General features: G+C 45.2%; 2 protein-coding genes across 4 annotated transcripts; one reads left to right on the top strand and one right to left on the bottom strand.

Moving 5' to 3' along the window:
* Positions 1 to 110: 110 nt before the first annotated feature.
* Positions 111 to 3,772, bottom strand: LOC133891925 (probable E3 ubiquitin-protein ligase BAH1-like 1). 2 transcript variants are annotated; one of them, XM_062332638.1, is made up of 6 exons: positions 3,123 to 3,772; positions 1,667 to 1,911; positions 983 to 1,234; positions 742 to 879; positions 605 to 663; positions 111 to 494 (listed from the first exon to the last, which is right to left on the bottom strand). In XM_062332638.1, the coding sequence occupies exons 1-6, from the start codon at positions 3,289 to 3,291 to the stop codon at positions 389 to 391; spliced, it is 969 nt and encodes a 322-aa protein (XP_062188622.1). In that variant the 5' UTR covers positions 3,292 to 3,772; the 3' UTR covers positions 111 to 388. The 2 variants fall into 2 exon arrangements, with proteins under 2 accessions (XP_062188622.1, XP_062188623.1); XM_062332639.1 differs by having other exon boundaries at positions 111 to 486.
* Positions 3,773 to 11,609: 7,837 nt separating this feature from the next.
* Positions 11,610 to 12,899, top strand: LOC133892686 (universal stress protein PHOS34-like). Of its 2 annotated transcripts, none has more exons than XM_062333589.1 (4): positions 11,610 to 12,061; positions 12,164 to 12,258; positions 12,342 to 12,460; positions 12,540 to 12,899. In XM_062333589.1, the coding sequence occupies exons 1-4, from the start codon at positions 11,821 to 11,823 to the stop codon at positions 12,625 to 12,627; spliced, it is 543 nt and encodes a 180-aa protein (XP_062189573.1). In that variant the 5' UTR covers positions 11,610 to 11,820; the 3' UTR covers positions 12,628 to 12,899. The 2 variants fall into 2 exon arrangements, with proteins under 2 accessions (XP_062189573.1, XP_062189574.1); XM_062333590.1 differs by having other exon boundaries at positions 11,613 to 12,052.
* Positions 12,900 to 15,842: the final 2,943 nt, after the last annotated feature.

Genomic DNA, 15,842 nt, shown 5'->3' with positions numbered 1-15,842 from the left:
GCGAGTGCAGGTCCTGAATAAACATTGGATGATTATGGACTCAGTACAGTAGAAAAAGATGGAAATATGCAATAAAAACTGATGTAAAGAACGTTCGAAAAGAAGGCTCAACATCGCAGTAAATTTAGGCTAAAATCACAAAGCTAAAACGAGACGGGCACATGTAAATGTATTTACAATTCTGCACTTGGACAACCACTACATATGTTCCCTCCTTTTGCAGCTAGCCAGAAGCACAAAAAGTGAACCTCTTACAGGTTAACTCGCTCATGTCAACAGGCGATAGATAGATCCAACTCTTATTACACAAGAGTTGTGACAAAGCTTGATCTAACAAACAACAATCTTGACAAATAGAAACCGGTTTCTATCATTACAAGCTCACTGTTTAGATACCCAAGAATGCTCTGCACTGTGACTCCCAGTGCTCCTTAGCCAGGCGAACACGTTCAACTCGCTCCGATTGCATTCTTTCCTCCCAGTACTCTGGACAACTGGTGAGAGATCAACAATTCAACACACTAGTAATGCATAATCACGAGACACAAAAGTGCAGGTTTTGCATCCTTCTTTAATTCTGGTAAGTTGTAATGACTACACTTACCTATGACTCAGCATCATGTTGAGCTCATCCAGGTGCACAGCATCACGAAAGACCCCTTCCTGAAATGGACAATAGGACCCGGTTGGCTGGGCAATATTCAAGTATCTGCCTATTGAAATATGTAACAAATTATTTACCTGTCGGCATAGGGGACATTTTGATTTGTGATCTGCAGACTTTAGCCCATCAACAACCGTCACAGATGCAGCAGAACAGCAGCACAAGTAGCAAAATATGTGGCCACATGAAAGAGAGACGGGATCAAACACCGTGTCCTGTAAAAAACAAGCAACTGAACAATATAACCATACTATATAGTTATCTTAGTTGAAGTTCACAGAGCAAAATAGCATTGTAATTGTCAGAAATGCAACTTACCAAGCAAATAGAACATGTCAAGCTAATGTCAACACGCATAGAATCAAAGAGGGTGCATGAGAGCGTTGGCCTGTCATCATCAAATATGAGGGAACAATCGCCAAAGAGCTCCATTGCAGCCTTGTTCTTCTTGCTCCTTCTCAAGTTCATGTAGAATGCCATCAGCTCACAGAGCCATGGGGATTGAAGTATCTCAATGTGCAGGCTCTGGGCTTGAGCTTTGAATTCTTGCCCTTGCTTTGAGTAATGTATCTGCAAAGGAGTTGCTTTCATTGAATCTTTGAGTAATGTATCTACAAATTATTTACCTTGCTTTCATTGAACCTAGTTATGATAATCTGAAATGGAAATATAGATATGAATTCAATGGATTCATTTCTATCTTAAACTGTCACTAAAACTTTGATAATACGGCATTACAGATCAAACGCACTGCCATGTACCCAATTACTCAGATACCCATATATTCTTATGGCATACCTTGTGACACCTATATGCACTGGCATTTAGGTACTGGAAGTCTGGAAGTGCACTCAAACTTGCCTTTTAGGACCAAAAGCATGCCTCTCTCATGCAGGATATTTCTAGCTATTTTGCTTTTACTATTATTGCATTGAGAACTAAAATCTTGATGTTTTCTCAGATAAATTAAAAAAGGAAAGATGCTTGGGTTTAAGGCCATGCCTTGTCATACTTCTTTAAAATCTTCCTCATGGCCACGGCATTTATAATTGCATATGTAACCAAGTCTTTGCCTTGCTGTATCAATGTTCCATGGCCCCTGTCACCCTTGTTGGTGAACCACATGGTGTATTTCTTGAAGCCTGACGCCAAGTGCAATTCAAGCAGCTTCTTGGCTTTTTCGTTGAAGCAACCGACAATAGCTGACATCTCATTCAGAAGACTTGGAAAGAAACTCCCATCACATACTGCATATGGTTAGGAAATCGTCAGCTAACCAACCATGAAAGGCAATATAGACAAACGGTAGCCATCATGTTAATTCCAATATTCACAGTATCAATAGAAGGATTAATGAGCAATTGTATATTTCTGGGATACTGAAGTCTTTACCAAAACCACCTCAAATCAGAGTATACAAGTCTTAATCAAACGGATGCGCCGTCGAAAAGAAATATATGCATGAGCTCCTTGCTAAAGCTTTTATACAAAATAGTGGACATTATGATGGCAGGTGTCCCTTAATTTATACTTGCAATTCATTAACAGCTACGACCTTGGCGATGGGCCAATAGTTGCAATACAGATGCCGATACGCCTAAATTTAGTTGATTAAGCTATCTCCAGGACTACAAAATTTGCAGTGCCGGTAGAAATCTCCCACCCACATGCAGCTTTTGTCAACTGTCTGATGGATCAACTTTGATTTCTTGATCTGTAAAACAGCTACGCCTTCACAGTGATGTATTTAAGATAGGGTGAAAAGCTTAATGAAATACTGCTTGCTTTTGGTCCAATCTGAACAAAGCGATGGAGGAGGCAAATTATCTTCAATAATTGAAGGGATCTTGCTAAGCAAATCATGAATCCTCACATTATAGTTGTTGCATGGTATTCAGTAAAACGGATTAGCGCAGCAAAAGAATCTGAACAAGGCAAAATCGGTGGACTTTCTCAGGAAGGGACCAACTTGTACAAGACAAATACCACCATACAACTACTGCCAACCAGATATACACGTTCCGTGCAGAATTCGTCAAGCAGATTCAAGCATGATGCAGCTACAATACAAAAAAATTGTCATTGACAACGACCAGTTCCAATCCTGTTCAAGGTTTGTCCTTTTGCCAAAGAGAAGGAAATTTCTCTATCTTGAGCCGTGTTTGTTTTTTATTCTGATTATATATTCTAACCCTAAAAGCAAAAGTAAAAACAAACAGTCTTAAACTAAAAGCTAATTCTCACAATCCACAAACTAAATTGTACTACGAAATCTCACGCCCACAATCTAGTGGTAAGTAGCTTCTTCGCATAATTCAGATTGTGACAATACAGCAAAAACAAAACAGGACCTTACTTAGAAAAGAGAATAACGGTGAAGACTCTTTGGCACTACTCGGAATGAGCAATCGCCAGCCAACAAGTAACAACAGCACCAAAATAAGTGTTCTCGTTTTACCAGAGCAATGCCCGGGGCACTGGCCGTCGGCGGAGGAGCCGGCTTCCTCGTGCAAACGGAGCTCGGAGCGGCATTTCTTGAGCATCTTCTTGAACCGCTTCAGCCCCACGCCGGGGAGCTCCGCCTCCATCCCCCTCATGTATGTTTCGTACGTCTTGGCAAACTTCATGGCTGAGCTGAATCCGCGGTAATAAAACCACCCGATTCAGAGGAAACAGAAGAGGCAGACAAGGAGATGCGAGCTGTGGGCACTGGTAATGGACGAGTTCAGCGTATACGATGGGGGAAGAATATGAGGAGTTTCTCTGGAAATGGATATTTATGTGGTTTCCTTAGAAGAAATTGATAGGATTAAAGGGGGAGAAAATAGAAAGGTTTCGAATTTAGGCAGGCCGAGGAGCCAATGGAACACAATTCGAAGATGGGATGGGATTGCTGCTGAGTTGGATTAAGCACGAGAAGATCGAATGCAGACCAAGACAGGAACAGAGACTAGGGCCAAGAATCGCCAGGGAGGACCAAGAAAAAGGATGTCGCGGCGCTCACGAAGACGAAGAAAGAAAAACACGTGAGGTGGAAGAAGAAAGCTCAAAGAGAGCGACGAGAGGCAACAGGAACAGAAGCTTCTTGCATTGCAGCGGCGAGGGTAGGGGCGATTTTGATTTATACTCGCGGCCAGAGGGACGGCCGAATGGCGCCAGTCACGGGGGAGTAGCCGACACGTGTTGAGTCGTATCGCGGCTTGCTGTTATCGATTGGATACGTTATCTTATAATATTATTATAATATTTTCTAATATTATTATAATTTTTTATTTTTTATCTTTAATATTTATTATATTTTTTACCTTTCATTACTCTCATCATATTTTTAGATCTATAGTTATACTCAGATCGACTCCAACAGAGCCCACAAAAGCTGCATGTATCCTTGTAGCGGGCGATTTTGTCGGCTCTGCTGCCTGTAACGCTCTGCCTGTATCGCTCTCCAGTAGAGCCGGTATCAGCTGCTACAGTGATACGGGTGGGCAGTGGATTGGCAAGTTTGCCGCTTCTCTCTCCTACCTCTATTACTGTTTATAGAGTATGGTTATAGGTTAAAAGAGAGATGAAAAGTAATAGAAGTTAGAAAATAGAAAAACTGCTGGAGATTAAAAAAATAGAAAATGTTGTAATATTATTAGAGGATACTGTAATAGTGTTATTGAGGATGGTTTAGAGTATCTACTGGAGATGACCTCATCCCACCCGTAACACTGTTGCACATGATGTCACCTTTAATGGAGTGAGACGCGAGGCAACAAAGACAATAAAATTATCTGCTACAATAATGCAGGTGGCGTTTGCTAACTCTGCTGGAGATAACCTTAACCTAATACTAATTAAATTAAGTGACTCAAGTTTGTTAGGTTACTTATAGTGAAATTTGTGCATCTGAATTTGAGTCCTAAACTTGATATGAGTGCGTGTATTTATTGGATTAAATCTCAAAAGAAATAGTATATGTGTCTGTGTATGTTTAGTAATCAAAGCGTGTGCACATGCTATATAAGATTATATTTTTAATCTTTTTTAGATGTGGGCTATAACGTACCTATGTGAATATGTATATATGAATATGGTGTGCATGCATAAGTATGTGGATCAGACTTGTACTTAACAAAATTAGCCTAACAAGGTTGAACACGTGACGACAGAAAAACAGAAGCCGCCACAGAATCGAGCACCTTTACAGCTGTATATTTCAAAGTGGGTATTGTATTATTTGTACAGTCTATCGCATGCATGAAGGCCATGCCGTCCATTTTTTATAGAGTGAATTGTATAAAACACCACATTTTAGAGCATATTATTATATTGCACTAGATTTAAACACATGTTGCACATTGTATCAGGTTTTGATTTAAGAATTCTCATTTTGCACCACAAGTACTGAATAGGATGAATTAAGTAGCCTTGGGTCTATATGTCAACCACATAGGCAGTTTGGTATTTTGAGATAAAAAATTAAGAAACAATAATATCAAATGAGACACTTGAACGTCGGAATAATTTAATATAATGATGAGTGTCTTAAGTTCTATTACAAAATGTGAAATGAAGGTATGCTATATAATTACCTCGGTTCACATTTTATATCAAATGCCTCATTCCATGTGTTATGGTCTCTTAACATTTTTTATCTTAAAATACGTTTCTATGCCGCTGTTAGTTTTCATGCCAATGATCTAATTATTTCTGTCTTATCAACTACACTGGTAGCAACCCTTGTGCCACACTCAAACCGTCTATGTGGCTTACATGTGGGCCCAATACCACTTCATCCCGTCTAGCGCTAGAAGGTGGTATAAAGTGAGAATTTATAGGCTAAAATCTAGCGCAAGATACAATAAAGACTTAAATCTAATACAATATGACAATATAGGTTCAAAACATAGTGTTTTGTACCATTCACTCTTTTTCATACGGTAGAAATCATTGCTAGTTGTCTTCTTTTTGACAACTCTGAATGCTTCCCAAACACAAAGCCAGCCCAAGAAATTCCCTGGTGATGGACGTACTACTGCTCCAGTATATTACTAGTTTGTTGATGTCATCATATCTTACCTTACCGAATTCCCTAGACGTTTCGATGCTCTTGATGCAGCTCAAATGACAGTTAAGTGGCGCCTTTCTCATCCTCGATCAGACATTCAGACGACGTCTGGTGAAGGAGACTGACGGGTAGTTTATTTCCACCATGCAAGGTGCAAAGGTGTCAACTAGTCGTAACTAAAACTATGAAAGGCTGTTATTAACTAGTATGCATTTCTGAGTATTTCCATCTATAGTTGATCCTATTATAACTTAAATATATACTATTTTTTAATATATATACACTACCTTTTAAAATGTATGTACTTTTTATATATAAAGTGTGTATATATACTCACTCCACGGTACAGTGCCTATATGATTGTCTCCAGGCATAAAAGTTGCAACATGCTGCGATCTTCTCATGGAAAATATATACCGATAATATTGTGCTCATGCAACTAAAACCTAATAATTAAGGGCAAATTTCCTCTATGGCATCAAAAATTTCGAACTTCCTTATATATCATTATTTTTATCTTTCTTTAACTACTCGCCACTCCGGCAGCCCTCCGGCAGAACTCCCATCGAAAATCACTGTTCATGGGTACAGCTCTATTTATATTCAATGATAAAAATACATATAAATAGAAATCCAATTCCGCCATCACGGCCGAAGCCATGAGCCAACATAACTTCAGCAGCAAGGGCCAGCTAACCGAGTCAAAGGCGTTAGAGATATCAAAATAGCAGCCTGCTGAGTTATGTGCAATTTCTGAATTGTTTGGTGCACATACAGGAAATTGTCATGTATACATCTTTTCTTTATGAATGCACTTTGATTGATGGGGATTAAGTTTTGAATTGTGGCAGATAGCCTATTGGCCAGATAATTGGAAATGTGGGCTCTGGCTGGCTATCTGGATGAATCTGATGATGGAAGTCATCCATATACATTATATATCAGCCAGTCATCAGATCACGACCAAGTGCATGTGACCTATAATGAGTTGTGGATTGGCAGAACAATAATCTACGCTTCGAGGGTAGCTTTTGATATGGGGATTGACTTTCATCGGTCGGGCAGGTTAACTAACTGCAACTTTAATCAACCAGCTGCTAGCCGCGACATGGATAACTTTGCTGCTGCATCTTTCATTTCTCTATATCCAACTGACGGAAGAAGAAACATTGAAACAACATACTATATGCTTGCTTTCACCAGTAGCCGCAGAACCGGGCGGCGACTGCTGATTCCTTCCGGAAAGCAGCAGCGGCTCGTGGCGTCTCCACCAGCACTTGCCGGTTGATTTGTAGCCGCTTTAGAAATGTTTCCGTCAACAACAACAACAACAACGAAAGGAAGCATCGGTAGCCCACAGGATACGCAAAAAGGCCGATCAATTTTCTAATTCTAGCTGTATGCATGGCTCTGGATTTACTCGGCAATGAAATCTAATTTGCCCATCTATCTATTCACCAATTGTGGAAACGTTCGTTCATTTTGTGTATGCACTAGCAAGCCATGTCGTGCTCTGCTACTAATCGTCCAGTTGGGATAAACAAGACAGATAAAATATTCTTAAGAAATCAGGACGACGCCTCTGCTGTCTGCTCCCTCCTCCTTGGCTAAAACCGCCTTTGTGAAGTATACAAAATTGACGTGTTTTTATATTCATATGAAGGCTTTGACGCGGGAAGAATGATCCGGCCCAGAATACGATTAATCTGGCATGGGCTACGTGAGCTCTAAGTAGTTTACCGGACAAATTGATAAGTCTGTCATTCCCAGCCCACCAAGCAAAGCTAGTGATTACTTGATCACAACCAGCTAAAACGAAAGTTCCATTAAAGAGTGTTTCCACGTGGTAGAACTTTCTCAGGGGATATAAGATTTTCATGAGGTTGATCCTGAGCCGCCATCCACGCACAAATACCCTCGTTTAAAAGAATATTTTTGGTGTAGAGAACCTTAAATTCAGGATCTTCCGCTGCATAGATTTCCTGGGAAACGAAGTCATAGGCTCTAGATTTAGAGCCAGACCAACTACACCAATAACACTCATCCATAAACCGGTGATGGGTATAAATAGTATAAAGAAATGTAACCAACATTATTGAAAAAAGAAACACCAAAGATTTGGGGCCAATTATGAAGAGGCGCTGCTCGGTTGTTTCACCAAATCGTTTCTCGATTGATGTGCGACAGAGTTTTGTCTTGGGAAAACGAATGGGCCGAAACTTGAAGATTCATGCGACTTTCTAGCTACTCGCTTTGGACTCTGGGGAATTATCACACCCGATTTTAAAGAAAATAAACCAGATATATTCCATATGTATGTCAGGATCAAGTTTTTCATACATGTAGCGATGTCATTAATGATAACATAAACTGTGTCTTAAATAACGAAAACATTCCTTACAAAAGGACCTAAAGGTCTGAAAGAAAATACTAAGAAATCTTCAAACGGCAGCAGAACTCCCATCCATCCACAGGCGTTGTCCGGGGGAAACACCAGCCTAGGATATGGCCTTCAAATGACGCATTCCTACTTCTAGAATTCAGCACCATCGTCCGGGAAGTCTTCGAAAGCTTCACCTTCTGAGCAGCATCCGGAAGTTTGGGAGAAGGCAAATGTGAGTACACAGAGTACTCAGCAAGTGGGGGAAAAGTATGACATGCAGGCTATTCACAAGGTAAAGTTTGACTTGGGGATTACTGCGACTATACCCAACTAAACAAGACTCAAATAACCTAGCAACCTATTTACTAGATTAAACTCCAACAAATAAAGAACATAGATCATCGGATTCCATTCGACTACCAGATATCCCATATCTAGCTACCGACTTATCGGGAGTTCCACCACCCGACTCCCAAACCAACCTTTAGTATTCCCATCTAATCATGAAGAAGTCCAAGCCTGCTCGTAACTGCGAGCACGGCTGATCGATTAGTTTTATTACTCTGCAGAGTTTGCACACTTTACCCATGAGTCGTGATTCCCGTTTTGCTTTACACTTCTGGGGTGTAGAGCCGGGGTCTCACTACAAGGTCGTTACAAAGTTCCTTCACATCTATAAGCACCCACTAAGGTTTCACCGCTAACAAGGATTCCATCCACTGCAGAGGCCACCTCTTGTGCCACTTAACCGACCATTGGTGCGTACAGAATATAAAGGGCACTAATTACTTGGCCAGGCCGTACCCATATAGGCCTCATGGTTGTGCTGTTATACCGAGTAACAGGCTTCATAAACCGGTCCTTAGGATCCCACACAAGAACGTACACAATCCCTGCTGTGTAGCTCCACCTCATACTAGCCATCTAGTTGGGATCCCTAGTTCAAGTTACTAAAATATTATCATTTCTCAAATACTTGTTTCATAGATATTAGTCAAAATTCATAATTATTTCAATCCCTGACTGCACTAGCATGACTACCATTTTCATGTCCAAAGACCCAAAAGAGGCTACAAGGAATTGTCACACAAATTCTAGTAAAACCCTATTTATAATATTTCATAATTGAACAAGCATGCAGCTAAGGAAAATAAAACTATAATGTCCTATAATGGCATCAAAGTGGTCAAGAACACTTGCCTTCAAAAACAGGCTGCTCGAAGTCTTCAAAAGCTTGGTCCTGAACATTGACACTCTGCTCGTCTCCTAAAGCCAAAGCGCACACCGGAAAGCAACAACCAAATAGCTAAGTACAGCACACAAAACAGGGGCAAAAATCTCTTAAAAAGCTACTAAAGGAAAGTACACAATGCTACGATCTCGGGAGCGTGAAAATCACCTAAATCGAAGCTCGTATGAAAAAAGTTATGCTAGTTTTACTCTACAGGGGTTTTTCTGAAAGGTTACAGGGACTAATTTGTGAATATATAAGGTTCTAGGGGCTTAAGTGTAAAGCTCAAGGACCTATCTGCAATTATCCTAAAGTTTAGGGGCCTAAATGCATAAAACAGCACTATCTAAGGGTATTTTTGTGAAAACAGTAAAGTCTAAGGGTCTATCTGCAAGTTTACCTAATTCCAGTGAAGAACTTAATTTATTTTTGTACTGAAAACCCTATTTATTGTGCAATACTAACGTCACTTGCTGACAAGACCGCTGACTGGGCTCAAGGGCTAAGCCACGTAGGACAGGAACGCCCACGTGGCGCGCTGACGTGGCTCGGCTTGCTGACTGGATTAAAGAGAACACGTGGCGGCTTCTAACTGGGTAGCGAAGGGGTACGGGGCATTCTAATCTGAGCCACTCACAGATGATCGGATGGTCAAGACTGGTTGGGGAGGGAACAAGGCCGACGGCGACCGGAGAACTGCGGCGCCGCCTCGGGCTTCGCCGGAATTTCGCCGGAGATGCACTAAAACGCGCTACGGGCTACCATTCACTACGGGAAACGGCGCAAACGAACAGGGAGGGCACGGGGAGTCTCACCGAGAGCTTGTCGACAGCCGGGGAGGTCCTGGTGGTGGTCGGCGACAGAAATGGAGAACAGCGACGGTCGGAGCTCAGCGAATTCACGGTTGCGACGACGAAACGACGCAATTGGCAATCGGGACGGCTTCCTGGGGGCATGTGGAGATAGAGGGGGCGTCAATTGACTGCGGGGAGCTTCGGAATAGGCTAACAACGGCGAGGGGGTGGCGAAGCTTACCGACGGTCGGCGCGAGCACGGTTCCGGCGGCGGAGAGGCTTCGGCGAGCAGTGAAACGGACTCCACACGCTCCGGCGACGCTGGCGGTGCTCTCAGATGCGGCGGTCGGAGCTCGGGTGCGGCGGAGTGCTCGGCGAGCTCGGCGGCGCTGGTGTTCAGGTTTCTCGACGAGGTGAGGCAGAGGGGATGACGACGCTGCAGGGCTTTATAGGCGAGGGCATGCGCATCCGTTGCGCGGACGTGGGCGCGTGGGGCGGCCATGCCTGCGAAATCGGGTGAGGTGGGCGGCAGTTGCGGGAGCGGGCGTGCGGCGCAGGCGCAGTGGAGACGAAGGCGCCGACAGGTGGGGCCCTGCGGTCAGCGGGAGTGAAGGGAGAGTCAGGCTGGGCTGCGCTAGCTGGGTCGAATTCGGATTGTTGGGCTGGGCCGCGAAAAAGAAACGGGCGTCACAGGAATGAGGCTGCTAGGTGTTGGTCGTCCGCCGAGAAGTGCCGCACGGGAGGCGTCTGGGCGACGCCATCGCCTTCGGGGGAAAAAGGCCTCTTTCTGCAGCTCGGCGGGCGGTCTTACAGCCCGCGGGCACCGATGCGTCACTTCACATTCTTTTCCTATCCACACCGGCTGACGAAACCGAGTCTCACTCAGATTGAGCTGCCTACATCATTATTACTCCATAGTCCAACTAGCGCCTGACTCAGCTCGCGCTTTCCGTTACATAATACTCGGTACGCAACAAAGAAAAGAAGAAACAGAATGAGCAGGGCCGGAGCTAACGTCCATGAGATCATACCCTTTTTCACCACGTATGCACTCTCGCCGTCCATGCCAAATCTTGCTAACAATCTGCGTTCGCGGGAGACGTGCAGCTTGGTTATTAGTCAGGAAACGGACAAGCCCAGAAAAAAATACTTCTTTCCACGAAATGCTCTTTCCTCGATATCGGGCAAAGATGTGCGTGTAGTAGCGTGAGTATGTTCTTGCGTCTGTTGTGCTTGCAGAGGTTGTTGCATCGCAGCAGTAAAAAAAAAAGTAAAATCCCGTGCGATACCAGTGCTGAACATTGGTGCCGTCTGCCGTGTTTCCATTCTGTAATCCGCGTTATGCTTCTCTTGTGACAGGTAAACGATCTGGACACTGCACACGGTTGCTATCCTGATCGTCCTTATCCAGCAGACCAGGACAGAGCCTGGCTGAAACCCAGAGGTGAGCAAAACCAGCAAAAGCTGCTCGAAAACCGGTGCCGCGGCAAAGGTGTCCGTTGCCTTCCCGAGCCCACCTGCGCCTCCGGTTTCGCCCTTCTCGTGCTCTCATCCTCACCCTCTCGCTCTCGCTCTCTCCATAAGTATCCTGCTGTTCTGCTCACCTGGCTCAGCTCATAGACCATAGCTCACACAAGTGTCCAACCCAACCAGTCTCGCATCGATCGGTTGATACTCCTGTTCGGTTTGCTTCGTATGGCGGAGGCCAAGACTGCGCCTGCTGCTGGTGCGTCGGCGGCGGCAGATGTGAGTTCCGGGGAGCGGGGGAAGACGGTGGTGGTGGTCGGGGTGGACGACAGCGAGCACAGCTACTACGCGCTCGAGTGGACGGTGCAGCACGTGGCGGCCGGCATGGCGGGCGCGGCCGAGCTTGTCATCGTCCACGGCAAGCCGTCCCCCTCCTCCGTCGTCAGCTTCGGCGGACCCGGTATTGGCCGTAAAGCCCCACCTCCTCTTGGTTTCGCCTTCAGTTCGGAATTGCCACGGTAAATTGCAGCTCTGATTTGGAATCTCTGTCCTCCTCCTTTCGGCCCTTCAGGAGCTGGGGAGGCGATGAGGTACGTGGAGGCCGACCTGCGCAAGATGGCCGAGGTGGTCGTCGAGAGGGCGCGCCGCGTCTGCGTCGCCAACTCGGTAACAAGTTGCTGCATTGCTCAAAGCAAAAGACCTCGGCAACTTTTGCTCCGGTTGACAATTCTGTCGTTCCAAAATGGCAGGTGCACGCTCTGATCGAGGTGATCGAAGGGGAGCCCAGGTACGTGCTCTGCAACGCGGCCGAGAAGCACCACGCAGATCTGCTGGTCGTGGGCAGCCATGGATACGGCGCGATCAAAAGGTAACAGCCATGGATTCGCCTCCCTGGCTACGTTTGTTTCATTCGCGTTCTTGCTTCTGAAAACTATTCGTGCGTGCAGGGCTCTCCTGGGGAGCGTGAGCGACTACTGCGCCCACCACGCGCACTGCTCCGTGATGATAGTGAAGGAGCCCAAGTCCAAATGCTGAGCATGCGTGCACAGCCAGCCAGCCAGTGCCAATTCCAATCACAAGCTGTGTCGGCGAGCGTGCCGTATGCGTTCATACTTCATACTTGTATGTACATCGGATGATGTTTGTGTGTGCACTGGTTTTTATCTGCATCGGTCCAAAGATGTTCGAGCGTCATATAATGCTTTTAGCTGGACATGTAGCTCATTGTACCACAATTCTACATGTCTTTTCGCTTAGTGTCGCAGGTTGCAATGTTTATGTTAAAATCACAGTTGATATTTTGATCACTTACTCGAAAAGAAACATAAAAGGATGGAGGAGTCTTATATTATAATTAAGGGAAGAAAGCACAGCCTACTTCCCATTTCAGAAAACACAAAGTTTTTTTCCCATTTAAGAACTATCACTCGTTTTGGCTCCGTCCTTGCTCCGCATACCATTTCGTCCATTCTCTTCAACGCAGACCCGCTCGTCTGCCACAAACCCAAACCCGCTCGTCTGTCGAAAACCCAAACGGAGAATGCAATCGGCGAACTCGAATTGTGAGGGAGAGCCAGAAGAACTAGAAAGAACAGAGAGGGGTGGAAGAGTTCACAGGTTCATTCATGTCCATTACATCTGCCGTGCCGTTCACGGAAATCAAGCTCGCCTATAACTAAACTACTCTCTCTTGGCCCTGGGCCCCACAGACTCACCACACCCGCCAGCCAACTCTGTTACAAAGCAAATTCTATATGATCTGGTTCTACAAAATATCTTTTCATCCGTGATGATATATGTTCACTTATTTTTTCTTCTCTTTAGTCTAACTATTAGATCGTGAAATGGATGACATAGATGAAGTCTCACGAATATCTTTTTAGACAGGGTCATAGAGAATTTGCTTCCCTCGATTACACCCTTGTGCCCCTTTCCCGCCTGCGGTAACATCGCTCTCTCGCTCTTTGTCTTCTTTTGTCGGACGTCAAACAGTCCTGATATCATCTCCCCTCTTCTCTGCTCTGCTCCTCCCCTCTGCTGCTTCCCCGCTGCTTTGCTCATCCCATTCTACTTCACTTTGCTCTAGTTGCTCCATCTCCTTGAGATGCCCTTGACTGGAGCCCCCGAGGTTGGAGCCCATGCCATCACTCTCAACTGGAGCTCACATCAGATGCGAAGATGGTGTCGCCGTCGGCTCGTTGATGCCTCATATCCAATTGAAGAGGAAGACGTCAGACAGGTCCACTTCCACTGTTGCACGCTCAACGGAAGTCGTCTGTTTCGCTCGAGGCGACAATGGAGAGCTGATGAGGGATCTGAGCCGTGTACCATCCCACCTCCGCCGCGCCCATCTATCCTTGGCCATGCCTTTTGAATCCAAGGGTGACGGTCAGATCCATGAAGAGCGAAGGCAGAGGGAGGAGCAAGAGGTGGCACCCACTTTGTGGCAACGCGGTGGCAGAGCACAAACACCGACCCACGCTCCTTAGCATGCCGCCGATTCCACGAGAGGAGAGAAATGGACGGGTTAACTGGGGACGCTTCATTTGGGCCATCCACACAAGATCTAAAGGTTGAGTTCTAGACGGAGCAACAATGGAGCAAAAGCTAGTGCTATTTCTGAAATGGGAAATAAAATAATGGTGCCTTGGCAGATCCTTCATTTTTAGTGGTACCACAACAATTTTGTGTTCTTTATGTAGTAGGTCTTAATAGCCATGAACTCATGATCGGATGGCCCTTCTCCATTCTTCTTCCTTCGACTGATTCTCCTCCCTACGCATGCTGGCATGAACAACTCACCCACCCGTCTGCATGCATGCATCTTTGGCAGCTCGCGTGCACGCCCCCACCTCCTGTTGTCCTCCACTAGTCTTCGGCGGCACTCTCACCATCGGATTCATAGTGTCGCTCGCCGCTGCGGTAACCCGGTATCCTTGTCTCTCCTGCCCTGGCACTGACCCACTTGCCATCTTTCGCTGCCTTGTCACTCCACCCTCATGCTCGTCTCCTCCGCGGGGCAGCCTCCCTCTCCAGGACCTCTTCTAAGTCCAACGACGAAGGATCCCCCCCCCCAATCAACCACCTCACCTAACCTCCGTTGCTGTTCTTCTCGCTTGATTGATGCATCTCGTTTTCAGGCACATGAAGATTATGAAGCGTGAAAAAATAATAGTGCCTCATTAGACCCCTTAGTTTTTATGGTACCGCAACAATTTTATGTTTTTAAGTAGCAGGCCTTGATAGCTATGAACTCATGATATATATTTTTTTCTGAACTTGCCATGATTGATAAATACTTTAAGGAAACGACAACAAATGAGACCCATTAATAAAAATAATATAGTTTCATGAAATCTAATTATAAAAGTGCATTTTTTATGAAGTTGTGATAGTTTGGCCTAATCTAGGTGTATCATAATTTACTTTTTCCCAAGGCTCCGTTTGGATCCCTAAATTGGCATGAATGAATTGCATTGGGCTGCAATGCAAATCCAAGAGGGAATTGTATTGTTCTCCAATACCAATTATTGTGTTTGGTTGTCATATGAATCACATAATGGAAATCGAACTACTAGCAAATTCCAAATCATGTTCGGTTGCAAAAAGAAGTGAAACTGGCTTGGCTTCACACACGCCTGGTGTAGGTAGTGCTCGACGGCGGCTTAAAGGAGCTCATCTAGGTCGCCGGTGAGGTCTCATCAGAGCTAATTGCCGCGGTGGATCTAGACGTAGAAATGGAGGCTGGCAATTAGTTGCAGGATCTTGTGCCCAACAGGGGTATCCTCCTCCGCGTGCAGCTCAACCAACGGCCCCGACAGCATTGAAGAAGACAAGATGTAGGTGCCGGAGTTTAAGAAGACGAGGGAGAAGTCATCGGAGAGAAACCGTTGGAGATTGGAACGGGTCACCGGAGGACGGGAAGGTCGAGTTCCTCGACGGGTTGTGAGGTCGATTTTTCCAGTGACGGGCAGGGTCGAGCTCGCAGCCACGACAGTGAGGTCGATTTCGCCAACGACGAGCAACGAGATCACATTCGTCGGCGGCAAGGTCGAAAGGTGACAGGTAGAGTCGAGTTCGCTGGCGGCGAGGTCGAGTTCACCGGCGGCGGGTAAAGTTTACTTTGCCAGCGACATGTCGTGTCTCGTGATCGTTGCAGCCATGAACAGGAGCAATCTTTTTTTTTTAGAGGACGAGCTGTTTCTAGTTGATTCAGACCTCTTAAGCTCGGTATTGAGCGGCTTGCAATT

This window comes from Phragmites australis, chromosome 15, assembly GCF_958298935.1.
Source record: "Phragmites australis chromosome 15, lpPhrAust1.1, whole genome shotgun sequence".
Lineage (NCBI taxonomy): Eukaryota > Viridiplantae > Streptophyta > Magnoliopsida > Poales > Poaceae > Phragmites > Phragmites australis.
The sequence above is the reverse complement of the archived record's forward strand: the minus strand, read 5'-3'. Positions and strand labels throughout refer to the sequence as shown.